General features: G+C 41.7%; 1 protein-coding gene across 1 annotated transcript in view; it reads right to left on the bottom strand.

The window, feature by feature from the left end:
- LOC118833478 (vomeronasal type-2 receptor 26-like) overlaps positions 1-26,417 on the bottom strand; it is a 36,447-nt gene extending 10,030 nt beyond the window's left edge. The window contains 3 exon segments of the mRNA XM_036740832.1: positions 3,269-4,072; positions 6,706-6,997; positions 26,200-26,417. Of these exon segments, the coding sequence (XP_036596727.1) occupies positions 3,269-4,072; positions 6,706-6,997; positions 26,200-26,417 (1,314 nt within the window).
- Between the last annotated feature and the right edge of the window lie 418 nt (positions 26,418-26,835).

Genomic DNA, 26,835 nt, shown 5'->3' with positions numbered 1-26,835 from the left:
TTCTAATATCTCTTTTCAAATTTAGCTATTAAATCCACTTTTGATCATATTGTGATAAATAGTGTAAGATACCATCTTGTGCCTAATTTCTACTTTCCAGTATTTTTTCCCAGTTTTTTTTTTTACCAAATAATGAATTCTTAACTTAAAAATCTTATTTTATACTTGTCAAATACAAGGTTAATATATTTATTTGCTACTGTAAATTGTGTCTATTCTGTTTCATTGATCTCTTTTCATTTCTTAGCTAGTTAGTTTTGATTTCCACTGCTTGTAATACAGTTTAAGGTCTTCTACTCCTAAACCTTCTTCCTTTACATTTTTATTAGGTTTTTTTCTATTCTTGTTCTTCCAAATGAATTTTATTATTTTTTCTAATTATTAAAAATGATTTTTTGGTAATTTAATTACCTCATTTCTTTCAAAGCTTGCACTGATTATACTGTCCCTCTAAAGTCAGGGTCAAAGTCATGTAGACTCTTTGGGTAGAGTAAGGGATATGGTTACACCACCTGCAACCCATATAAGACCACTGAGTAAATTGGGACATGGAGACTTTGTGGTCTGGCATGAGAGATAAAGGAATGTGTACTTCAAGAGCTAAGCCACATAGCTTTGGCAGGACAGGAGCACAAAGCAAAAGGATAAATGGGAAAGTAGGACTGAGATAAAGCAGAGAAGGGAGAGACAGAGGAAGGTCATCTGCAGAAGAGTCTGTTTGGCCTTACTAGATGTACCCACCCTTTCAAGGGATGAGAAAAATTCTAAGCAAAGGTCTGCTATTTCACCAAGTTTTCCTTCTGGTACTTGACTAGCAACAGGCACTAGAACATAGTTTTTTAAATTTTTTTCTCTGAATGCTTCTGATAACTTGGATTTTGCTTTGCAAATTATGCCAGGGATTAGCTAGAGGTTAATACAAATGTAAATAATGTCAGAGAGCCCATGCTCTGCCCATAATCCCTGGAGCAAAAAAAGGGAACAGTATCACACAGAAGGGTACAACTGAAGCTAGGGATGGAGGTGGTGAAGAATTCAGCCGGCATCAAGGAGCAAGCCCAAGAGTGTCCAACAGCATGATCTAGCCAACAGAACCACCATATTCTTGGTGGAAGAGTAAGCACAGTTTATTAGTTGATCATTTATAAAATATGTCACAGAGTGTTGGGAGGCCTTTATGAGGAAAAAACAACAAAAACTCACAGTTCTGAAGGTCAGAATCATGTTACCACTTCCCTTTGAGTTTGTCTTCACTATATGCATGGACATATGTTTTTTGAAAGAATGCATCCCAGTGGACCATGAGTGTTCAGTGAAGCGGATTGAACATGACCCTGGAGATGGAGTTAGCAAGGAGGAATCCTTGGGGGGAATAGTGATAAGTTCCGTTTTGGTCATGTGGAGTTCAAGATGTGCACAGGATGTCCCATTTAAGATGTGCAATAGACAGGTGAAGAGGCAAAACTGGAGGTCAAGAGAGATGAGGGAATTAATTATTGATACTGTATTGTATATTTGATTTTGATCTGTGAAATGATTTTATTCTGTAACCAAATTCTGTATTCTGTGTAGCCAAACTAAAGCTTATTTTGTCTCCAAGTGTAGACATTCATGTTTGAAAAAGTTCAGTTTGCTCTTTCCCTGATGTTAGATATCAAAGACGTAAACTTTTCCACAAAGTTAGTTATAGAAAATTTCCGTTCTCAGTATTCTCATAAAATATCAGCTGCACATCTCATACAAGATTTGTTTCATTGAGAACCTGGACTAGAAAGATGGTCTTAACTAACCCCATAGGCACTTTTTTGCCCATATATCTGGGTCCCTACCAGTGATCTCAGGATGCAGCTGCACATCTTAGATTCACAAAGATATTCCTTCAAGAGAGAGAGATGATCTTTCTTTTATGTAACCAATTTTATGTAACCAATCATGATTTTCAAACCACATGATGTTGCCTGTCCCATAACGAATTATATGACTTTTTCTCTCTTCTTTCCTGTATTTATTTAAAAGGATTTGGATCTTAAAATCAGGATCTTTTGGCCAGGGGCAGTGCCATTTAACCCATTATTTATCAACAGATTCGGTGACCTACTTATATAAACTATTATCTTGCTCAGAGAATTTCTTCAGTATATTTTTTATAAACTTCATTGTAATACACAGTTTAGGGCTAGCTAAGGATACTCAAAAATCATCAGGATAGAGGGGGTCATTAAAACCATGAGCTTATTGAGATTACTAAGTGATGTCTTATTGAAGCAAGAGAGGAAAGCTAATGATAGAACACTGGGGACATGCACTTTTAGCATGATGGAGACAAGACCCCCAAGACCTAGAAGGTTAGAGGATGTTTCAAATCAGTCAGTGTGCCAAGAGTCAATAAGCATTGATTATGCACCTACTATGTTCCAGAAACTCTATTAAATGCAGCTACACAGTAAAGCAAAAGACAGTCCCATCTGTCAAGGAGATCCCAGTGTAGGGGGGAGACAACATGCAAATGACCATGTAGAAAAGGTACGAAAAGTAGGAAATGGAGATAGCCAAAGAAAGTCAGCAGCAATAAGAGAGATGAGGAAAAGCTCCTCATAGAAAGTGGAAGCTAAGTCTGGACTTGAAGGAAGGCAGAGAAGACAGCAGATGAAAAGAAGAGAGAAAATATCAGACACGTACGACAGTCAATGAATATATTTGTAGTAGAGAGATGGAGTGATTTGAGTGAGGAAATATAAGAAGGACAGTGTCACTCAACCTCAAAGAGCATGAGAGTGGGGTTTCAGATATAAGAAGCCTGGAAAATTATGGTGTGAGCCAGATGTGGAAGGGCTTTGAATTCAAAACAGAGGATTTCAGCTTGATCCCAGAAACAAAAGGCAGAAAATGGAGTTACGGTTAATAACATGAAATGTAATAGACATAAAAAAGAAATTGTTTCATGGGTTCAAAAAGTCTTGATGAGGCAATTATAAACAGAAATATGATTGTTCATCTGCTAAAAAACATCCAGAATTTTAGTTGATCAACTTTCAACATATGTCAATAGTGGGATCAGAAAGTATCTAAGAGGTCAAACTAACATAAGCCAAGTGGAGAAAGACATAGTTTCTGTATTCTGAGTCTGGTGGTAGCTCCACTGTCTGCTGTCCCGGTCAGATCACTTGCAGTGTTCATACATTCCTTCAGAGAAGGCCTCAGTGTAAGTTCCATGGTCAAAATGTTAAGAATCAGCAATGGACAAGACCAGCTCCTAAAGGAAACTTACCTGCCAAGGATGAGGCACCCAGCTTTCTTCACCTTCCTCAAATGCAATCTCTGATTTCATCGGAAGCTTTGCATGAAGGGCCCAAGCCACAGCATACATTGCATTGTAGATGGTGTAACTGAGGCCAGATATAGTCATGTCAAAAAGGAATATAGGCAAAGCCTCCAATGAAGCATTTGGTGCACACTGCTCTAACTCCAGCTTCTCATGTTTATTCTTGCACCCGAAAGCTGACAGCCAGAATTCTTTAAGTATGATGTCTTCTGGGTCTTTATTAGGGTTCGCTCTCCTGAGAAAAGACTTAAAACCAGGAACCTCACGGGTCATGTATGTAAATGTGAGAGCTCCACTGAAAGCATAAGTATCACCAAAGTAGGGTCGCATGGTGATGTCCCAGTGAGAAGTGGTAATCCACAACTTATTTGTTGGAAATAATGGCATTTGTGAATGTCTGAGAACCATTAATGAATCTGTATCTCCATGAAGCACAACTACCCTAGCTGAGGATGCAATGATCTTGGGCATAAAATACAGCTCTGATTCTTCATATGATCTCTCACTGACAGGAATCTTTTCTGTCAGGGATGCACAGACATCATGCTTTGCCATCTCCCCTGTCACTTCCCGAAGGAATTCCTCACCCCTGAGATCATCTGTGGTCACCAGAACTACCCAGGTCCATTTAAAATGTACCAGTAACTGGACCATACCTCGAGTCAAGGAGGAGTCTCTAGGAGCCATCTGGTAGAGAGAAGGAAATTGGGTCTTGTCACTGAGGATGGGATCAAAAGGGCCAAAGCTGAGCTGTACAGTAGGAAAAACATGGGAAAGTTAAATTCTATGAATGTCGTAAAAATGATAGAATTGCAGGAAATTACAAACTCTCATGAAGCTGTCCTTTCTCTGTGGGCATAAATGTTCTGGATTTTAGAATACACACCCTGTTGTTGCAGGGGAATTTTAACCAACTGAGATCTCCATTTTTATCCCTCTCAGTCACTTGCTTGGTAATTAAAGAGTTCTCCTCTGATTCTTCCATCATCATTACTTCAGGTAGAAGTTCTTCTCATTCTTTCCCAAATATACTGTTATATATTTTCTTTGTCTAGAATTAGCAGTTATATTAAAACTCTTAGGTTTCCATTATGTGATGGCATTATTTTTTATGTAAACAAAAAAAAACAAAACATAAATCATATATGTCTTGCACATATTTTCGAGGCCAAAAGCTAACTCGTATACCTTTTTGTATACATAAAATTTATGTTTAATATCAGACAATTTGTGTATGTATTCTGGGAGGATGCCAGAGTAGATCAGAAATTTTCAGACTCTCTAGGTTTCCTCTAAAAACTAACAGAAATTCGGCATGAAATGCACACAGAAGAGTAAAAATAAAGGGGCAAGTTGTCAGTCATTTATGACTGTGTTGGCATACTACGATGCTATAAGAAGTGATGAGATCAATGATTTTAGAAAGAGTTTCAGGGAATAATGAGCAGAACCAAGAGAACATTGTGTACAGTAACAGCATATTGTTTTGAGAACGACTTTGAAGTCAGTGGAGCCAAGATGGCAGAGTAAAAGCAGAGACTTCCCAAATCCCTCCACATACCCCCCTCTAAACAAATTTTAGACCTACAGAACTCACAAAATGATAGGATGAAACAAGTCTCCAGCCCAAGACAGACTAGAAGGTGGATGGGAAGTTTCCATCACATAATGCTGGGAGTGGAGCACAGCTCAGTGTTGGCCATGCCAGCATAGAACAGACCTGAGCAGACCAGGAAGAGCAGGCCTCAGGGCACTGAATCGGTTAGCTGTGCTGGTTTTCAGGCTTCTATACCTACAAATGCCAAAGATATTGTGCAAAGTCAGTGGAATAACTCTGAAGGGGGTGGTCTGGCCTCAGGCCCAGGGTGGCAGAGGCCATTGCAGTGATCTCTTTGCTGGCCCTGAGACAGGATTCTCTTGCTTTTCCTTCCCAATTCTTTCCCTATCTTACTTGCTAAAGTGACTTTTCCAAAATTTCTCATCGAATGGCAGCTAGGTGGCACAATGAATAAAGCAGAACAATGGCCCTCAAGTCAGGCAGACCTGAGTTCAAATTTTGGGTGACTCACTTATCCTTTGTATAGCTTAGTTTCCTCGTTTGTAAAACGCGTATAACAATAGCATCTACCTTCCGGGTCTGTTGTGACGATTAAATGAGATAACATATGTAATAGAAACAATAACTAAAATGTGTCTTGCTAGCTAGGTGCCAGGCACATTATACTTTTATAGTAAAATACTAACTTTAAAATACTATTTAAATGTTGGCCTTTTTAAAGTCTCCTGCAGTATTCCTTCCACCTACACTGTTCACTGATGACCTTATCACACACTTCACAAAAACCCTTGTCATTTTCACTTTTCATGAAGTAAAATAACTAGATGTCTTCCCTTGCTATCTCTTTAACTTCTATATGATATGAAGACAGCCTCTCTCATTGCAAAGGCAAAAGTCTCTGAATAAAACCTTGATGCCATCCAACCAAATTACTTCACCAGGTTGCCTTCTTTATCATTTCCACTCTCTCACTCACCTGCCATCTCTCCTTATTTACTGGCTATTTCCCATTTACTTACAAATATGTTCATGTCCCTTGTTTCAAATCCTAGAAGTAATGCTCACTGAATGTTACTAACCCTGGTAGCTATTGTCCTATACATCTCCTCCACATCACTGATTGATTCCTTAACAAACTCTATTTTCAACACTTCCTTTTCCTCTCCTCTCACTTTCTTCTAAATCCCCTGAAATATAGCACATAAACTCTATCTGAAATTACTCCCTCCAAAGTCCCCTATGATCCCCTCATTTTCAAATCAAATGGACTTTTTGAAATCTTCATCGATGTTGACACCTTTGGATACCATTGATCATGCTCTCCTCCATAGCTTGTCTTCTCTTGGTTTTTCTGTTGCTGTTTTCTTCTGGTTCTTCTGCTACCTGTAGGAATGATTCTTCTTAGTCTCTTTTGCCACATATAAAGCAGGTTTCATATCCAGTGAACAGAACATTGGACCAGGAAAAAGGAAGATCTGAGTTCAAATCTGTCCTTAGACACTGATTGGTTGGGTGATCCTGATTAAGACAGGTGATTTCTCTGTCCTTCAGTTGGGAATAATAGCAGTTTTGGTATTACAACATTTTTTGAGAGGATGAAGTGAAATGATATTTGTAATAGTGTTTAGCACAGTGCCTGGCACACAGTAGACATTCTCTAAATGCTTAATTCTACTCCCACCTCACCCCTCTACAGAGTTAGGTAACTCTAAATCTATTCTTTGTGTACATCCTAGATGTAGGTCAATGAGAAGCCCATCCATTCTTTTTTAAGTTTGAATAGCCTGATAAAGGTTTAGAACGTAGGAGGCCCAATATCACCCACCTGTGGGAAGTTGTAGAGCTCAAGCAGGGTCCCCATCTGGACAGACAGAGCTGATGTGGCTCCTCCGATGACAGCCACAGACTTGTCCTGCCCTCTGCAGCTGTAGTTAGGGACTAGCTGACCACCTCCTGTCAACCACTGCAGGGAGCTCTCCAAGGTTCTCTCATCACTGTGGTAGGCATTGTAGACCTGGAATCCCAGAGAAATGTTGGGCAACAGAACAGGGTCCTTGTTGATCTCCTCCACAGCAAATCTTATAGTCAAGGCCTGTTGGTAGTTTCTGTGGAGCCACCTGAGGGGGAAGAATCAGAAACCACTAACAAAGTCTGAATAAAATATGCATTTCAGAAGGAAAGCTTCTTCAGTTATATGAATGTTAAAACTAAGCACTCCAGCTCATTTCTCATTTATAATAACAACAGCAGCAACACTAGTAAATAGCATTTAGGTGGTGCAGGTACTGCATTCAGCAACTTACAATTGTTATCTCATTGAATCCTTATATCAGACCTGGGAGACATGTGTTACTATTATCCCCATTTCACAGATGGAAAACTGGAGCAAACAGATTGATTTGTCTAAGGGTCACACAGCCAGTAAATGCCTGAAAGGGGGGTTAAACACATCTCCCTGACTTGGGGCTTGTCCCTTTATCCACTGTTATGCCTTTCTGCCCCAAATGATTATGAATAAGCAACTCCCTCATTCCTGTACCACTCCCCTCATGTGATTCCTATGATTTCATGGCTATTTGCTTTGACCTCCTAATTTCAACGTGCCTGCCAGTCTCACTCATTTATTCAACTAATAAATGATGCCCAAATATGATGTGCTAGATAATTGTCAGTGATCCAGATGGTCCTTGTTACCAGAGAGCTCTCTGACACAGTACAGGAGACAAGAAATGCCACATACACTTAATACAAGGTAGCAGAGGAAATATGCACATAGTAGAGGAAAATGTAGGAATGATGAGTAGGGGTGTTGCAACAATTTGGCTACCAGCTGTTGTGGGAGTGAAAGACCAACACAAGCCCAACAACAAGAATGCTGCCAGCACAGGTTCTTTTGATCTGCTTTACTAAAGAAAGCAACGTTAAGGGGTTAACAACCTTATTTTAATCCAACATATACATATAAACTCACTTAGTTCAGGTGGAAAAGCCAGTAACCTGAACTTCAGAGCAAATACAAATACAAACATACATTAGAAACAGACAAATCACAACTCATAGTTACCAAAAAGCATCAACATCTGAGTTCACAAGCCAGGGAGCTCAACAACGGCTGGCCCTGAGTCATGCGCCACTCCTGTGGCTCAGAGCTCCAAGGGAGAGTGCCACCCTCTGAGTTTATATATCTTGTTCAGGGTCAAAAGTGAGTCACACATGTGACTCACTCACATGACCTAAAAGCATCATAAAAATTCAACTTAAACCCATGTGGTCTAAAAGCCTCTGATGTCACAAACATGTCACTCAACCCCATGTAAACTAGGCTTTCCCTTGAGGCAAGGAGGTCATCAAGGATTCCTAATCTAATAAAGGAAACAAAGGCCAAACTCTTCAAGGGCACTTGATTGAATAAGTGTTAAAAACCCATCTTAATTATCCAAGGCAGGGGGAAAGCATTTATTAATCATCTAGCATATGCAAAGGGTGGTAGTAGACAGTATGTAGTAGGTAGTAGGTAATAAGTAGTAGGAATTCAATGAAAAGACTGAAAATATCCTGGAGACTCTCTAAAAGAATAGATTTCTGGGCTTGGGCTGCTGCACTTATGTCCAGCCTTAGACCCCGGGCAAATCACCTAAAGCTCAGTTTGCATCAGTTTCTTCATCTGTAAAAATGAGGATAATAATTTTTACTAGGGCTGTTGTGGGGATAAAATTATGTAATATTTGAAAACAGTATAGGACAGTTCTTGATATACAATACACTGAATAAGCATTGCTTCTTTTTTCCCATTTTTGAAAGAGCTCATGGAATGGGCATCAGGGAGCAGACAGCTAGGTGGGACAGTGGAGATGGATAAAGGCAAGGAGTCAGGAAGGCCTGAGTTGGAATTCAGTCCCAAACTGTTACTGGCAGTGTGATGCTGGGCAGGCCATTTAAACTCTCTTTCTCTCAGTTTCCTCATCTGTAAAGTAAGGATAATAACAGCACCTCTGTGGCAGGGCAGTTTGGGGACCAAATGGGATAATAATAGGAGAACACATTATGGGAGTAGAAGGCGGCACGTGGCGCTTTGTAGACAGTGTGAGCAGTGGGCACTAGGTACAGGTGAGCTGATATAAATATCATCATTGTCATCCTATCTGGGAAAAGAGAGTTACATCAACGGGATCAGAATCAGACCAGGAAACTGGAAGCCTTCTAAATTTATACACACAGCATTGGCAGCCAGACCTTCCCAATGTGTCTTCATTCCAAGACTAGAACCTCATTCAGGCCTCCATTCCTTTCTCACCACTGCTTTCTTTTTGCTATTAAAGATGGAGATGAGCACAAAGTCAGTCACCTAAAAGACTGCCACTTACAACTAGTCTTTAACAAGAAAATCCACAGCAAAGAGCTCTCCTATTCTTTCTAATAGTTGCCAAAAGATTTGCACTCCTGGAATGTTTCTCTGTCAGCTCCTACTTTTAAGGACAACAGAGCAGATTTCTGGGAAGCGGTAGCTGAGAATGGAATCCCTCAGTCTGTGCCTTCATGCCTGTGTTCGTGTCTAAACTGATTTGACCTGTAGGAAGCACCCCTTTTTGCCTCATGGGAGGTTGCCTGCCAGGTCTCTGAGAATTTTAGATGCTATGTCCCTTCTTTCCATGTTTTTTAATCAGCTGTCCCCCAATCCCCAAGGCATGCCCCTCACAAAGCCTTCCTTGGCTCTCTTCAAAGCTAGTGCCCCCCACACCTGGTATTCATTTTGGTTACATTCTGTTTATATTTATATATGAACATGTTCTCCTCTCCTTTAGAATGTAAGAAGTTTGAGGACAGGGACTATCACATTCTTATCTTTGTATCCCCAGAGTGTAGCACAGGACCTGGCAGAAGAAGGTGTCTAATAAATGCCAGTTGAATTGATGGATTTCTTTCTGGGCCAGCAATATTCTCTGCAATTCTAATGAGGTACTGAACATTGAGCTTTTTTGTCTCCATCCAGAACCATGGCTCACAAGGAAAGTTGATCAAAGGCAACATAGTGACAAGACCAAATCTGATTCACAGCAGAACCTTGTTCTAGACTGCTTAGAGGCCAGCAACATTTCCCCCTCTAAAGACAACCACCATCAACTCTGTCAGGTGGAGAATAACGAAGGAAGAGAAAAGGACACTGAACACCTCGAAGCATTGGAGAAATAGACATGACTAAGAATATGAGCTAGAATTCAGAGGGTGCTGTAAGGTGTTCTGAGGCCTTACGTGTATGATCTGATTTGATCCACACTAGAATCCTGGGAAGTACGTGCTGCTACTATCCAGGGAGAGGCACAGAGAGGCTAGGTGTTTTGCCCTGCATCCCAAAGCTAGCAAATGTCTGAGGCAGGTGTTAACTCAGATCTTTTTGACTAAGTAACATAATTTATTTCGTAATATTGGACAATTAAAGGAGATGTAATTAGGGAGGAGGAGAAGGAGGGGCACAAAGTAAAACAGAGAAATGCAAAGAAACCTCGATAGTCAGAGACAGACATGCAGACAGACAGAGATCTAGAGGTAAAAAATCAGAATACCCATCTGACAAAGACCATTTGCAATTTCCATAATCCATCTCCCTTAATTCTACCCCACAATCCCATCCTACCCTCTAATGCCTCACCCAACTGACAGTGAAGCTCCTTGGAAAGAAAGATTATGGAGAAGTAATGTGCATGTGCCTATGTTACTGTGTGCATGTGTATATGTATATGTGAGTGTATGTGTCTGTGTTTGTATTCTAGTCTGGACCCCACCACCTCCCCCTGGTTCACGATGTGCAGGCTCACAGATATCTACATTTGAGGCTACACTGCTAGCCATGGGGTTTATGCTATATTTACTTCTCAGAATGCAACAGGAGCAGAGTCCAGACAACATCCCAGTCTCAGCCTTGCCATGAGAACAACATTCCCATAGTCTAATAAAATTCTGGATGTAAGGTCCAATTCCAATTGGCCTCCTGCTTTGACCTCAGCAGAACATCACTTGAGAAACAAACACCAAACCCTCACATATGACTCAAGGGGAAATCAGAGCACTTTACATATCTCTAAGTATGACTGGCATTTCATCATCAGTTTTTTTATATCCCTAAGGATTTGTGTTTACTAGATGGTGCCCAAACATACCTCTATCATCCCAAGAAATGCAAAAGTAACAATCCCCAAGTTCCCAGCTGAAACCTAGCCAGCAATGTTAGGGTTCTCTAGTCTGGAACACAAAGACCTGAATTTATAGTGTCAGTATGGACACTGAGGATCAGAATTAGGGAGGTGGAGGAACAAATTACAGTGAATCCTAGTAACTCTTGTCTCTGGAGCTTCTCAGAGACGACACCCCTATGGAAGGAAAAAGCACAGTAGAGAAAGATAGAGAGACAGAGACAGAGAGATAAAGCAAAGGAGAAAAAAATGTATATGTATGTATGGAGAGAGAGACAGAGAGACAGAGAGAGACAGAGACAGAGAGACAGAGAGAGACAGAGACAGAGACAGAGAGACAAAGCAAAGGAGAATATATATACAGATGTATACATATACATATACATATATATATATGGAGAGAGAAGGGGGGCAGACAGACAGAAACAGAGCCAGAGAGAAAGAGACAGAAAACACAAACAAAAATCACAATGATATAGAAAGGAAAAACAGAGAAAAGAGACAAAAGGAATGAATATTCTCTATCTTTAGCTTTCTAAGACAATCAGAGAGATGAAAAACTGATTTGCAAAAATAAAAGTTGCAGAGGGGAGGGGAGGGTGGAAGTATAAATGGGCATAGCAACTGGGGCTTCCCTGTTTGCCTGTTCTTTAAAAAGAGAATGCTTTAAAAAATCAAACCAATTAAAACTAACTCTTTCATACTCAGAGGTACTTACTGATAACTCTTGCAGTCCTTGTTAGGCTGACTCATAAAAACTTCTGCTCTCATAAAACTACTCACTCTTGCTGAATACAGAGGGAGAAAGCTTCCAATCACCAAGTCTCCATCTCTGGAGAGGCTGGGGCTGATTTTGGAAAAGCAGAGGGACTTCTCACTCCTGCTGTAGGAACAGGGTCAAGACCAGGATAGAAAGCAACCAGAAAGTGTCTCTCTGAATGAGAAGCACCATCTCCCTGAACATCAGCCAAAGCCCCAAACCTAGGAGGAGCCAAGGAGCTGCCTAGACCAGAGCAAAGTCAACTGCTTGGATCATTGACTGATGGGGAACTGTCCAGCATCTGAAATGTTGCTGATTGGCCAGTTGAATTCTCCATCTATAACTGAGGAAATACAACGGAACATGAGGCAGTCCCTTGTCCAGGACAAGGACAATGATGTAAGACCAAGAGCTGAATATATCAGGATCCTCTGGATATTTGTCAGCACTGTGTCTCTCAATGCCTTTGTAGGTATGTAAGGAAAGAACTTCCTTTTCCCTGCCCCAGCCCACAGAGAGACATCTGGGATCATCAGGAGCTCTAGGGACTGTGCTTGCTTGGAGCATTTCCAGCTGTGTCACTGCATCCAAGGGAAAAAAACAAGTGGAATAACATGTTTTGACCTCTCTTTACCATTTCCCAGCAGAGCTCACAGGATGGTTGAAACTTTGGAGTCTCCATGACCACTTGTCTACTTGAGGAACTCATGCGTGTTTCTGTGTGAGAACCAGGCTACTGGGATTCTGTGTCTGGCCCACATTGCTACTTCCGGGAGGAGGCTCTGGTAGGGCCTCCTGGCTCTTGTTGTATCAGATAGGATTCAATGGGAACAGACAATACTAAACACTTTCAGTTCATACAGCTGCACTGTGCACTGATCACTCATGTCCACAGTGTCTACCATGTTCTTTGAGCAAGAGATTATGTGTACCTACAATCCAGAGTAATCACTCCTTAAGTCCTATCTTTGGACATGCTCATAAAGCTCCTCTCTCACCATGCTTAGGATTATGAAAGTTTAGAGATGGCAGGTGCCTAGTTCCATTGGTACCAAACAGTATTTCCTTCTACAAAGACCAGCCATGGAGGTACATCACTGCCTCAATTCTTCTGCCTCTAAGGGGACATATTAACAAATCCTTGGGATGCCCTGAAATCACTGGAGCCTTAATTAAGAATTTCAGCACCTTGGAGAAATACGTTTGAGAGAATAAGGAGAGTGATTCTGGGGCATCCTAAGGTCACTAGTTGGGAGTCCATGGAGTACCCTTGTAGCTCCTGGTCATGGTCATCCCAGGTGGCATGTGTTCCCCAGGCCCAGTGGCATGATACAGGAAATCTGCCCAGTTTGGAGTCAGATAGGTTCTACAGCTGCTTAGAGTTCGGGGAGACTGTGACTAACTGACCAAGAGTCCCTGCTGGTTGAGTCAGCAAAAACTGGGCCCAAACACCTAAAAAGACAGAGAGAAAAAGAGGGACCAAGGACCCTCTCTCTTTACTCTCCTTGACTAGTAGGCAGAGAAGAGACAGCCCCTCTGGGATCTGCATGCCCCCTTTCTCAGAGACCCCTCAGGTTGGAACCTTGGCAGAGAATGTGGTGGCTGAACAGGAGAGGAGTCTAGGTCATGGTGGAGACCTCCCCAAGACTGCTTCCTGAGGCCCCTCAGATGCACTCTGCCAAATCTCTCATCTCTTTTATACCTCTTTCAGCCCTTCATGAAAATCTGCTTGTTCACCCCCCCCCCCCCGCCCCAGTCATGGCCTATATTCTGGAGGTAGAGACAAGGGAGGACTGTGAAAGGAGGAGGGAATGGCTAACAGTGAAAAGGCTCTGACCCCACCATATAAGAGAGACTCAGGAGTGTAGTGATGCAGCTGCTGGGCCATTATACAGCCCAGTGACCAAATGGCAAGGTCTTGGAAGCCCCTTGGATGGTAAGAGAAAAATCTAGGGGCTCCCTAACCCAGTCCCACACTGCCACCTGGTGGGCCACACTAAAATGTCACCCTGAGACTGCTGCAGGGGCTGACATGAATGGTGGCTTAAGCACTGTTGAGAGAGGGATGGCTCCTGGGTGCTAGTGAAGTTCAAAGAGCAGTCCCACACTGCTCTCTGGTGGCCTTGTCACTAATGTCGCCCTGAGGCTTGTCCAAGTACTGATATGAATGTTGAGGGCATCATGGTTCAAAGAGTGATTTCCTGCCCTCAAGGTTGTTGGTTTCCTACAAGGTTCCCACTGCATAAAATAAAAAAAAAACTCCTTGTGTCATTTTTTAAATGGAAATCGGGCTCATTGTATTTAGCAGTTATCACATATGGCAGGCATGGGCATCAGGCACTCTGGCAGTGCTAGGAAGACAGTGACTCTTCCTAAGTCACTCCTGTATTTCATAACTAAACTCCCAAGGCCTTCTGCCCCCAATTTCAGTTTGAGTCAAACCTTGCTTTTATAGTGGAAATCAGATTTCTTACTTCATTAGGAGCAGCAGGGTCCTGGGACTAAAATCCATCCAATGACTCACAAGCTGGAGAAGAGTAGGGAAGCATGTTGGTGGAGGAGGAGGAGATGGGGAAGTGGTACTCCAGGAGAGGCCTCTCCCTCCAAGAGGACCCTATCAGCTGTGGTCTGGGAGAATTTTTACCCCACTCCCCTTCTGATCTGGAGAAACAAGAGAGAAGGGCACAATTCTACATATCCAGAGGTCCATGGAGACAATTATTGTTAAAGTAGCATGAGGGGAGATAGGGTCTGGTGAGAGATTCATGAAGACTGAAGAAAGCTGAGTGTGTGCATAAGCAGTGGGAAAAGCCAGTCATAATAGGAAGAGACTGAAACTTAAAGAAACAATATCGATGATTGCAGGGAAGCATGTTGTAGGGGATAAATGGGCTGAGTATAAGAGGTGATCATTGCAGTCAAGGGGACCAGTTGTATTGGTAATTAAGGTGGTACTTTTTTACTGTTTTAGAATGCTAAATTAATTGTCTTTGTTTGAGTCTTACTAGGTTCAAAGCCCCAGGCTGGTTAGCAAACTAGTTCTCTAGTTTGAGAGACTTGGGAAGCTCCCAGGTCCCTAAGGAGAGTTGCTAAGACCAGAGCCAATAGTATGCGCCTAAGTTCTGGTTGATCAGATGATGTTTTATTCCATCTAAAGACTGTATAAAAAGAGAGAAAAGAGTTGTTTGCTTGGGGCTCTCACTCTTGGAGGAGTGTTAATGTGGAGACCCTGGGCAGCTGTCATTAAGAGCCGTTTGGCTTGTGAACCCAGACATTTATGGTTTCTTGGTAACTATGAATTGTGATCTGGTCAGTTTATATTGTGTATGTTTGTAACTTGTTTGTATTTGCTCCGTAGTTCAGGTTTCTGGCTTTTCCTCCCGAGCTAAGTGAATGATATTTGTATGTTGGATTAAAGTAAGACTGTTAAGCGCTTAACAATACTTTTCTTAGTAAAGCAGATCAAAAGAACCTATACTGGTAGCTCTTGTTGGGCTTGTATTGGTCTTTCACCCCCACAACAGCTGCTAGCCAAATTGTTGCTACACCAGTGGAAGCACTGGTCTTCACAAGGAGAAGGGCCACCTCTCCATTATTACCTGAAATAAAGGTGGTGCATGGTGGGAACAAAAGCCTGAGAATGTGACCTATCCCCTCACAGTTATTGTAAATTGTAAATCAGGTCCCTGGGGAAACACTACACCTACCCACCCCCATGTGCATGGGCCATCTCTTGCCACCGAGCCTTCTTTGTTCTTTTTCTATATAATATCTGGCCTGGCCTGAGTGTGGCATGGAAATCTACCATTGTCCTGCTGCCACCCAGGAGAGGCCTTGTGAGTAAGCTCACGCCAATAAGAGCTATTTACTCCCTTGCTGTCATGGGCCCCTCTGTTTTTAGTATCTTATTAACTTTTCTGATTACTGAGGGATCATCCCTCTGCATGGTCTAGCACCCTAAAATTGTCATAGTTGGCAGAATGCTGAAAGAATTGGCTTGGGGAGAGAAGCTTACACCATGGTAATCCCAAGGTGGTCTACAGCATCCTTGGAGAGAGGAGTGGCCTAAATGCAAGACACCTTCCCCAGGCCCTGAAGACAGGCTTCCACTTGGGAAAATCAGGATAGGCTACCCACATCATTGATGGGAAGGGCGACACTATGTTAGGTGCCTATATGTCACTGCAAAAGTTAGTGGATGCTCAGAAAATGCAGACTGGTTTGTGCTGCTTGATGAAAGAACTGATGGTGCCTTACTTCAGAAAGGAAGGTGAGGTGGTTAGGGAAAGAAATCCAATAAGAAAGAAAATGTAGAAACCCCTCCCTATAGTTCTGCTTGCCTGGGAGGTAGAATGCAAGGCCCAGTGATTCTAGAGAGTGAAGAATGAAATGCTAAAGCAGAGGACTCATGGGAAGACAGCAAGAGCACCACCTGTAAGACAGGGGAAGATTTGGAAGATGGTATAGAGGTAGAGAAGGTGAGAAAAAGTAAGGAAAATAAAAGAGATAATCTCAATCTCTCTCTCTCTCTCTCTCTCTCTCTCTCTCTCTCTCTCTCTCTCTCTCTCTCTCTCTCTCTCTCTCTCCCCCTCCCTCTCCCCTTTCTACCACAACATATCAAAAAGGTAGACAGGAGAGGGACAGAGAGAAAGGAAAAATATTCAGTGAAATGAAGATTATTGGGGATATGATTGGCAAAAAAAGCAAAAGACATAAGAAAGATCACTGCAGATGGTGACTGCTGCCACAAAATTAAAAGATGCTCACTGGCTATACACCCTGAATGTATAGCTATTCCACATCCCAAAATGAATTAGAAGGACAACTATGGCAAATCTGGATAGCTTATTAGAAAGCAGAGGCACCACCTTGCCAGAAAAGTTCTCTATAGTCAAAGCTATGGTTTTTCTTGTAGCAATGAATGACTTTGAGCACTGGAGTATTAGAAAAGCTGAGGGCTGCAGAACTGATGATTTCAAATTGTGGTGCTTGAGAAGACTTTGGAAGATCCCTTTGACATCAAAAAGATCATTGACTGATTAGTCAATAATCAATGAAATTAGTTCATGCCAATCACTGGAAGGTTAAATATTAAAGCGGAAGCTGAAATGCTTTGGCTAAATAATGAGGTGATGGGACTCATTGGAAAAGACTGTGATGCTGGGAAAGATTGAAGGAAAAAAGAGATGGGGACAGAAGAGGATGAGGTGGATAGATACTGTCATGGAAACAACGAATGTGAACTTGGACAGTCTTTACATCAAGTGCCTGTTGTCTGATGGTCCAAGGGGTCAAGAAGAATTGGAAAAGATTGGACAATTGAACAACAACAAAGATAACAAGAGAAGCAAATAGAAGAAAGAGGAGAGTTGGGTAAGAATATGAAGAAACAAGACAAGTATGGTTTCGAAAGGCTTTAATCAAAATACACCGAAGGGGTGTGTAGAGAAAGGAAGAGAGGAAGTTCAAGCAAGTTGGGATAAGAGGAGAATGGGCACAAAGTTAACAAAGCTGTAATCTGTTTGTACTGACTGTGAACAGAAAGTTTGAAACTAATTCATTGTCAGTGGAATTGTGAACTCATCCAGCCATTTCAGAGAGCCATCTGGAATTATGCCAAAAGAGATATTAAACTTCCTATAAACTTTGACCCAGCAAGACCACTACAATGTCTATTTCCAAAGATGATTAAGTAAAAAGGAAAATAACCTTTATGTTCTAAAGTGTTTACAAGAGCTCTTATTGTGGTGGCAAAAAATTGGAAATGGCAGGGATGTCCATCAATTGAGTAATGCCTATTGTGGTATATGATTGTGATAGAATCCTACTGTGCTATAAGAAATGATGAGCTCAATCATCTTAGAAAAATATGGAAAGATCTGTACAAAACAATGAAGAGTGAAAGAAGCAGTACCAAGAAAACATTTTGAATAGTGCCAGCAATACTGTTTTAAGAAGGACTTTTAGTGAATAAGTTATTGTGAGTATTATGAATATCCAAATTAACTGTAAAGGACATATGAAGCAAGACTCTACTGGCATCATGAGAAAGAAATTATATGGATATATGTACAGAATAACTTTATATATGTGTGTATATTTGTGTATGTATACCTATTGCATCTAAAGGTAGCAATCTCTATGACAAGGATGGGGGAGGGAAGAGAAAAAGAAATTTATGATATAATTTTGTTCTATGTTTGAAGACACTCACAAGTTGTAAATGGTGGATTTGCAGGGTCGTGTGCAATCATTTTTTTTATTGTGCCAATTTGAAGAAATGCTTGTTTTATTCTATAAATAAAATTAAATAAAACCAATTTAATGGTTTCCATTTGATATTTAAAAGTTGTGATATACACAAATGTGATTATTTTGATGTTTCAAATATCATTTAATAAATTCTAATTCAGAGCATTTCTTTGTAAACATGATATATTAGTCATACTGTCTGAGATGGACATACCTGTCTGTGCAGTGATTAAATATCGCAATCACTTCAACAAACTGTTGCTACCAAGTTAGATGGAAATTACGTGGATCTTAGAGAACATGAAAAAGAAATTCACCACCATGGGAATACTGGCTGTGCCAATGGTATTCTTTCCATTTTATGGTGTTACACTTTGACCATAGAGAATGTCAAAAGGAACAAAATCAGAATCCATCATGTAATCACTAGACCACACACTGAATCATATGTGTGTAGCACCCACTCTGAGACCACTTCTACAACTCCCACTCAACTCTCAAGTTGGTTCTCAGAAGGTTGGGTGCTACTAAATACACACACATTCTCTCTCTGTTTCTCTCCTGCTAAGAAGGATGCGCCAAGGCAGGGTGTTATGTAAGTTTCTAGTATTTTTAAGTAATGAGCCCCAAATGCTATGCCCCTCATTGATTATCAGCTACACTTAACTAGCTTTCAGAATAGATATTTACTAAGCAGGTGTAGAAAGAATAGTTCCTACCATAATCTTGCCCCTAAGCAGGGATACACCCTGCACTTACATTGAAGGTCCCTGAAGAGAACTGGCCAAAAGATTCATTCACATCTCCTGGATTCTGGAAGTCCTTTTCTCCCTTTGTGGAGTCCTCATGAAGTTCCTCTTCAGTGTGGCCATCTGCTGAGTTCCACAGACTAGTGCCCTTACAGAATTTTCAAGCTTTCTTTCTTTGTGTGTCTCATTTGTCATGAATGTGTCTTTTTTCTCCCATTGCAAAAGTTAATGTCTTCTAATGCTTGACAGAGACATTGCTATCAACTCTGGTATATAATGCTACTAGTGATGACAAGAAAGCCAGATGTTATGACCCATCAAAGTTATAAGATCATCATGTGGAAACATTCTCCTTTCCACTTAAAGGCAATTACCTCTTAGGAGTGCACTTACTATATGTACAGATAACAGAAAGCTGGAGTGCTACCTTCAACATGTATGGCAGAGGGAAGAAGGCTCAAAAAGATACTTCATAAGCTAGGGGAGTGGGCCAAATCTAATAAATGAAATAAAACAGAGATCAATGTGAAGTCTTAGATGTGGGTTCAAAAAAAAGTTAATTTCCTAAGCACAAGAAGGACAGAAAGGGGCTAAGTGGACAGCATTTCATATGAAAGAGATATGACAGTGACAGTGGAATACAAACTCAACATGTCACCAGTGCATTAGAGCAGCCACAAAGACTCATGAAATCTTAGTCTTCCACAAGAATCTGGGTGTCCAGAAATAGGGAAAAGTATCACAATCTGCCTTACTCAGACCACATTTGGAGCATTGTGGTCTGTACTGGAAAGGACAAATGCTATTTTAGAAAGAACACTAATAATATGGAGATTATCTTTCCCAGTCCATCAAGCCTACTTTGGCCACTCTCTTCTTTCTGCTCTATTTATCTCATTGGCGAATGGATTCCACTCCACAATCTTCTCTGCATTCAATCTGCTAAATCCCTTATCCTAGCACTGGTTTTGCCTTGGCAGGACCCAATTGTGGCTGACTCCCACTATTCACACTCTTGTTTCTATTTCTATGCTCTCGAAGTGCTAAAGTGACAATTCCCAAAATTCTCAATGAACGGCAGCTAGGTGGCACGATGAATAAAGCAGAACAATGGCCCTCAAGTCAGGCAAACCTGAGTTCAAATCTTGGGTGACTCACTTAGTTTCCTCATTTGTAAAATGAGTGTAACAGTAGCATCTACCTTCCGGGTCTGTTGTGAGAATTCAATGAGATAATATATACATATAATATATATATATAATGCATATATACACATGTATTATAAACAGTAGCTAAAACATGTAGTGCCGACTATGTGCCAGGCATCTTATACCGTCATAGTAAAATTCAAACCTTAAAATACCGTATAAATGGCAGCCTTTTTAAAGTCTCTTGCACTATTCCTTCCACACACACACTGAACTGATGACCTTATCTAATACTTTACAAAAACTCGACATTTTTAAGGAGCTTCCTTTTCATTTCTCATAAACTAAAAGAACGAGCTGTCTTCCCTTGTTGTATCTTGTGAAGAGCTAGCCTCTGTCGTTGTAAATGCAAACTTCTTTGAATACACCCTCGATCCCATTTTATTCAATCTACATCCCCAGGTTCACCTTTTCTGCCATTTCCACTCTCTCACTCACCTGCCATCTCTCCTTATTTACTGGCCATTTCCCAGCTACTTACAAATCTGTTCATGTCCCTTGTTTCAAATCCTAGAAGTAATGCTCACTGGATCTTACCTGTCCTGGTAGTTATTGTCCTATACCTCTCCTCCACATCATGGATTAATTCATTAACAAAATCCATTTTCAATACCTCCTTTTCTTCTCCTCTCACTTTCTTCTAAACTCTCTGCAATACACCATGTAAATTCTTTATCTGAAATCGATCCCTCCAAAGTCCCCTATGATACCTTCATTTTCAAATCCGATGGACTTTTTGAAATCTTCATCCATGTTGACATCTCCGGATACTGGCGATCATGCTCTTCTCCTCGATAGCTTGTCTTCTCTTGGTTTTTCTGAAGCTATTTTTTTTGGTTCTTCTGCCACCTGTATGACTGATTCTTCTTAGTTTATTTTGTCATATATAAAACAGGTTTTGTATGCGGTGGGTGGAGCATTGGATCAGAAATGAGGAAGATCTGAGTTCAAATCTGTCCTTAGACACTTAATGGTTGGGTGATCATGGGTAAATCATGTGATTGCTGTGTGCTTCAGTTGGGAATAATAGCAGCCAAAAGAGAAACAGTTACTATTTGATATTTACATTCCTTCTGTGTGAGGAGGTGAGGGACCTACGGCAGGGCCTCTGCCTCTGCCTCTGCCTCCTCTCTGCTCCATTTTGATGGCAAAGGCTGCTTCCTTTACTTTGGGTTTACTGGCTAGATTTCTTTCTCAAAAATCAAGCCTTAATGCCAATTCACTCGGAAGCTCATAGATTTGATCTGTCCTAGCAAAGAGTGAATGTAAATATTAACTGTTGCTCTTTTGGCTAGGAATCCTGAGGGTCTTCTCCTCCTAGTTTGAATTTTTGTGTGTTTTGATTAAAGGGGCCATCCCTTGATTAACCTCTTAAAGAGGAAAATTCACTGAATTGGAATTACCTCACTCGAAGTGAGAACCTGAAAAGACCTTAGCTTAAAAGGGCCAGGGTCTCACAATGCATCCTGTGCCATCTCCAGTCATCCTGGTAAATATCAGGCCACTGGACCCAGATAGCTCTGGAGGAGAAAGTGAAGCTGGGGACCTTGCACGCCCTCCCTCACTCAAGTGAAAGTCAACTGCAAGTCAGGTCATCATTTCCCTGACGTCACGGCCCTCTTCAAGAACGAAAGACAAAACACAACAACAACAGTACCAGCCTCACAACATTGTTGGGAGGATCAAACGAGATAATATTTGTAATAGTGTTTAACACAGTGTCTTGCACACAGGAGGCATTCTCTGAATGCTTAATTCTACTCCCACCTCACCCCTCTACAGAGTTAGGTAACTCTAAATCTATTCTTTGTGTACATCCTAGATGTAGGTCAATGAGAAGCCCATCCATTCTTTTCTAAGTTTGAATAGCCTGATAAAGGTTTAGAACGTAGGAGGCCCAATATCACCCACATGTGGGAAGTTGTAAAGCTCAAGCAGGGTCCCCATCTGGACAGACAGAGCTGATGTGGCTCCTCCAATGGCAGCCACAGACTTCTGCTGCCCTCTGCAGCTGTAGTTAGGGACTAGCTGACCACCTCCTGTCAACCACTGCAGGGAGCTCTCCAAGTTTCTCTCATCACTGTGGTAGGCATTGTAGACCTGGAATCCCAGAGAAATGTTGGGCAACAGAGCAGGGTCCTTGTTGATCTCCTGCACAGCAAATCTTATAGTCAAGGCCTGTTGGTAGTTTCTGTGGAGCCACCTGAGGGGGAAGAATCAGAAACCACTAACAAAGCCTGAATAAAATATGCATTTCAGAAGGAAAGCTTCTTCAGTTATATGAACGTTAAAACTAAGCACTCCAGCTCATTTCTCATTTATAATAACAACAGCAGCAACACTAGTAAATAGCATTTAGGTGGTGCAGGTACTGCATTCAGCAACTTACAATCGTTATCTCATTGAATCCTTATATCAGCCCTGGGAGACATGTGTTACTATTATCCCCATTTCACAGATGGAAAACTGGAGCAAACAGATTGATTTGTCTAAGGGTCACACAGCCAGTAAATGCCTGAAAGGGGGGTTAAACACATCTCCCTGACTTGGGGCTTGTCCCTTTATCCACTGTTACGCCTTTCTGCCCCAAATGATTATTAATGAGAGACTCCCTCATTCCTGTACCACTCCCCTCATGTGATTCCTATGATTTCATGGCTATTTGCTTTGACCTCCTAATTTCAACGTGCCTGCCAGTCTCACTCATTTATTCAACTAATGAATGATGCCCAAATATGATGTGCTAGATAATGTCAGTGATCCAGATGGTCCTTGTTACCACACGGCTCTCTGATACAGTACAGGAGACAAGAAATGCTCATATACATTTAATACAAGGGGAAACACACGGGAAACATGCACCTAGTAGAGGAAAATATAGGAATGATGAGTAGGAGGGAAGGCATTTATTAAAAATCTACTATATGCAAAGGGTAGTAGGAAGTAGTAGGGAGTAGGAATTAGGGAGTAGGGAGTAAGTAGGAATTCAATGTAAAAACTGAAAATATCCTGGAGACTCTCTGAAAGAATAGATTGCTGGGCCTGGCATGTTGCACTTAAATCCAGACTCAGATCCTGAGCAAGTCACCTAAACCTCAGTCTGCCTCAGTCTCTTCATCTGTAAAATGGGAATCACAATTGTTACCAAGGCTTGTAGGGATAAAATGATGTAATATTTGAAAAGAATATTGGACAGCATCTGATACACAGCACACTGAATAAAAACATTTCTTTTTTCCCACTTTCAAGGAGCTCACAGAATGGGCATGAGGGAGCAGGCAGCTAGGTGGGAGAGTGGACTTGGATAAAGGCAAGGAGCCAGGAAGGCCTGAGTTGGAATTCAGTCCCAAACTGTTACTGGCAGTGTGATCCTGGGCAGGCCATTTAAACTCTCTTTCTCTCAGTTTCCTCATCTGTAAAATAGGGATAATAACAGCACCTCTGTGGCAGGGCAGTTTGGGGACCAAATGGGATAATAATAGAACACATTATGGGAGTACAAGGCGGCACGTGGCGCTTTGTAGACAGTGTGAGCAGTGGGCACTAGGTACAGGTGAGCTGATATAAATATCATCATCGTCATCCTATCTGGGAAAAGAGAGTTACATCAACGGGATCAGAGTCAGATTGGTGAACTGGAAGCCTTCTAAATTTATACACACAGCATTTGCAGTCAGGCCTTCCCAATGTGTCTTCATTCCAAGGCTAGAACCTCATCCAGGCCTCCATTCCTTTCCCCCCACTGCTTTCTCTTTGCTATTAAAGACGGAGAAGAGCACAAAGTCAGTCACCTAAAAGACTGCCACTTACAACTAGTCTTTAACCAGAAAATCCACAGCAAAGAGCTCTCCTATTCATTCCAATAGTCACCAAGAGATTTACAGTCTGGGAATGTTTCTCTGTCAGCTCCTACTTTTACGGACAACAGAGCAGTTTTCTGGGAGGCAGGAGCTGAGAATGGAATCCCTCAGTCTGTAGCTTCACGCCTGTGTTCATGTCCAAACTGATTTGACCTGCAGGAGGCAGGTCTTTTTCCCCCATGGGAGGTTGCCTGCCAGGTCTCTGAGAATTTTAGATACTGTGTCCATTCTCTCCATGTTTTTTTTAATCAGCTGTCCCCCAATCCCCAAGGCATGCCCCTCACAAAGCTAGTGCCCCCCACACCTGGTATCCATTTTGGTTACATTCTGTTTATATTTATATATGAACATGTTTTCCTCTCCTTTAGAATGTAAGAAGTTTGAGGACAGGGAATATCACATTCTTATCTTTTTATCCCCAGAGTATAGCATAGGACCTGGCACAAATAGGTGCATAGTAAATGCCAGTTGAATTGATTGATTTCTTTCTAGGTCACTCATATTCTCTGCAATTATAATGAGGTACTACACAATGAGCTTTTTTGTCTCCATCTAGAACCATGGCTCACAAGGAAAGTTGATCAAAGGCAACACAGATGAGAAGGAAATCTGATTCACAGCAGAACCTTGTTTTAGACTGCATAGAGGGCAGGAACATTTCCCCCTCTAAGGACAACCATTATCAACCCTGTCAGGTGGAGAATAATGAAGGAAGAGAAAAGACACTGAACATCTTGAAGCATTGGAGAAATAGACATGACTAAGAATATGAGCTAGAATTCAGAGAATGCTGTAAGGTCTTCTGAGGCCTGATATGTGAGATCTGATTTGATCCACACTAGAATCCTGGGAAGTACGTGCTGTCCAGGGAGAAGCACAGAGAGGCTGGGTGTTTCGCCCTGCATCGCAAACCTAGGAAATTTTGAGACAGGTTTTAACTCAGATCTTTCTGACTAAGTAACAGAATTTATTTCATAATATTGGACACTTAAAGGAGATGTAATTAAGGAGGAGAAGGAGGGGCACGAAGTGAAACAGAGAAATGCAAAGGTGCCTCAATAGTGAGAGAAAGACAGAGAGGTGGAAGAGACAGGCAGACAGATATTTCGAGGAAGAAGTCAGAATGCCCATCTGAAAAGGACCATTTGCAATTTCCATAATTCACCTCCCTTAATCCTACCCCACAATCCTATCCTCCCCTCTAACTCCTCATCTACCTCACAATGAAGGACCCTGGAAAGAAAGATTCTGGAGGTGTGATGTCCATGTGATTGCATGTGTGCATATGTATGTGTATGTGTCTTTGTGTTAGAGTCTGAATCCCACCACCTCCCGCTGGTTCATCATGTGCAGACTCACAGATATTTACATTTGAGGCTATACTGTTAGACACAGGGTTCCTGCTGTATTTACTCCTCAGAATGCAACAGGAGCAGAGTCCAGAAAACATTCCATGAGAACTACGCGCCTATAGTTTAATAAAATTCTGGAAGTAAGGTCCAATTCCAGTTTGCCCCCTGCTTTGAGCTCAGCAGAACCTCAATTGAGAAACAAACGCCAAACCCTCACACATGACTCAAGGGGCAAACAGAGCACTTTATACGTAAGTATGACACCCATTTCATCATCAGTTTTTATATCCCTAAGGATTCATGTTTACTCTAGCTTCTGCCAGAACATTACCTCTATTATTCCAAGAAATGCAAAAGTAATGATCCCCCAGTTCCCCACTGAAGCCTAGCCATCCATGTTAGGGTTCTCTAGTCGGGAACACAAAGACCTGGATTTATAGTGTCAGTACAGACACTGAGGGTCAGAATATGGGAGGAATAAATTACAGTGAATCCTAGTAACTCTTATCTCTTGAGCTTCTCAGGGGCAAGATCTGTGTGGAAGGAAGAAGCACAGGAGAGAGAGACAGAGAGAGAGGGACAGAGGAACAAAGTAAAGGAGAAAAAAATAGACACACACACAAATATGTGTGTGTATATGGAGAGAGATAGAAAGACAGACAGACAGAAACAAAGCCAGAGACAGACAGAAACAGAAACAAAATACACAATGATAAAGAAAGAAAAAACAGAGAAAAGAGAGATGGAAAGAAAGAATACTCTCTATCTTTAGCTTGGTAAGACAATCAGAGAGAAGAAAATTGATTCGAGAAAAAGAGTTGCAGAGTGAGAGGAGGGTGGGAGTATACCTGGGCATAGCAGCTGGGTGTTCCCTGTTTGCCCTTTCTTTAAGAATTCTTTGAAAAATCAAACCAATTAAAAAGACCTCCTTCATGCAGAGAGGTACTGACCTATAACTCCTGCAGTCCTTGTTGGGCTGACTTGTAAAAACTTCTGCTCTTGTAAAACGTCTCGCTCTTACCGAATATAGAGGTAGAAAGCTTCCAATCACCAAGTCTCCATCTCTGGAGAGGCTGGGGCTGATTTTGGAAAAGCAGTGGGGCTTCTCACTCCTGCACACTGAAGCAGGAAGCTGCAGGAGCAGGGTCAAGACCAGGGTAGAAAGCATTGAGAAAGTGTCTCTCTGAATGACAGGCAACATCTCCCTGAACATCAGCCAAAGATCGAGACCTGGTAGGAGCCAAGGAGCTGCCTGGACCAGAACAAAGTTAACTGCTTCACTCATGGACTGATGGGGAACTGTCCAGCAACAGAAATATTGGTGATGTCCAGTTGAATCCTTCATCTGTAGCTGAGGAAACACAAAGGGACATGAGGCAGGCCCTTGTCCAGGACAAGAACAATGATGTAAGACCAAGAGCTGAATTTATCAGGCTCCTCTGGATATTTGACAGTATTGTGTCTCCCGATGCCTTTGTAGGTCCCCCGCCCCGGGGGCTCTGGGGACTATCCTTGCCTGTGGTATCTCCAGCTGTATCTCTGCATCCAAGGGAAAAACAGAAGTGGAATAACATGTTTTGACCTCT

Source organism: Trichosurus vulpecula, chromosome 1 (genome assembly GCF_011100635.1).
Source record: "Trichosurus vulpecula isolate mTriVul1 chromosome 1, mTriVul1.pri, whole genome shotgun sequence".
NCBI lineage: Eukaryota > Metazoa > Chordata > Mammalia > Diprotodontia > Phalangeridae > Trichosurus > Trichosurus vulpecula.
This window is presented reverse-complemented; position numbering and strand designations above follow the sequence as displayed.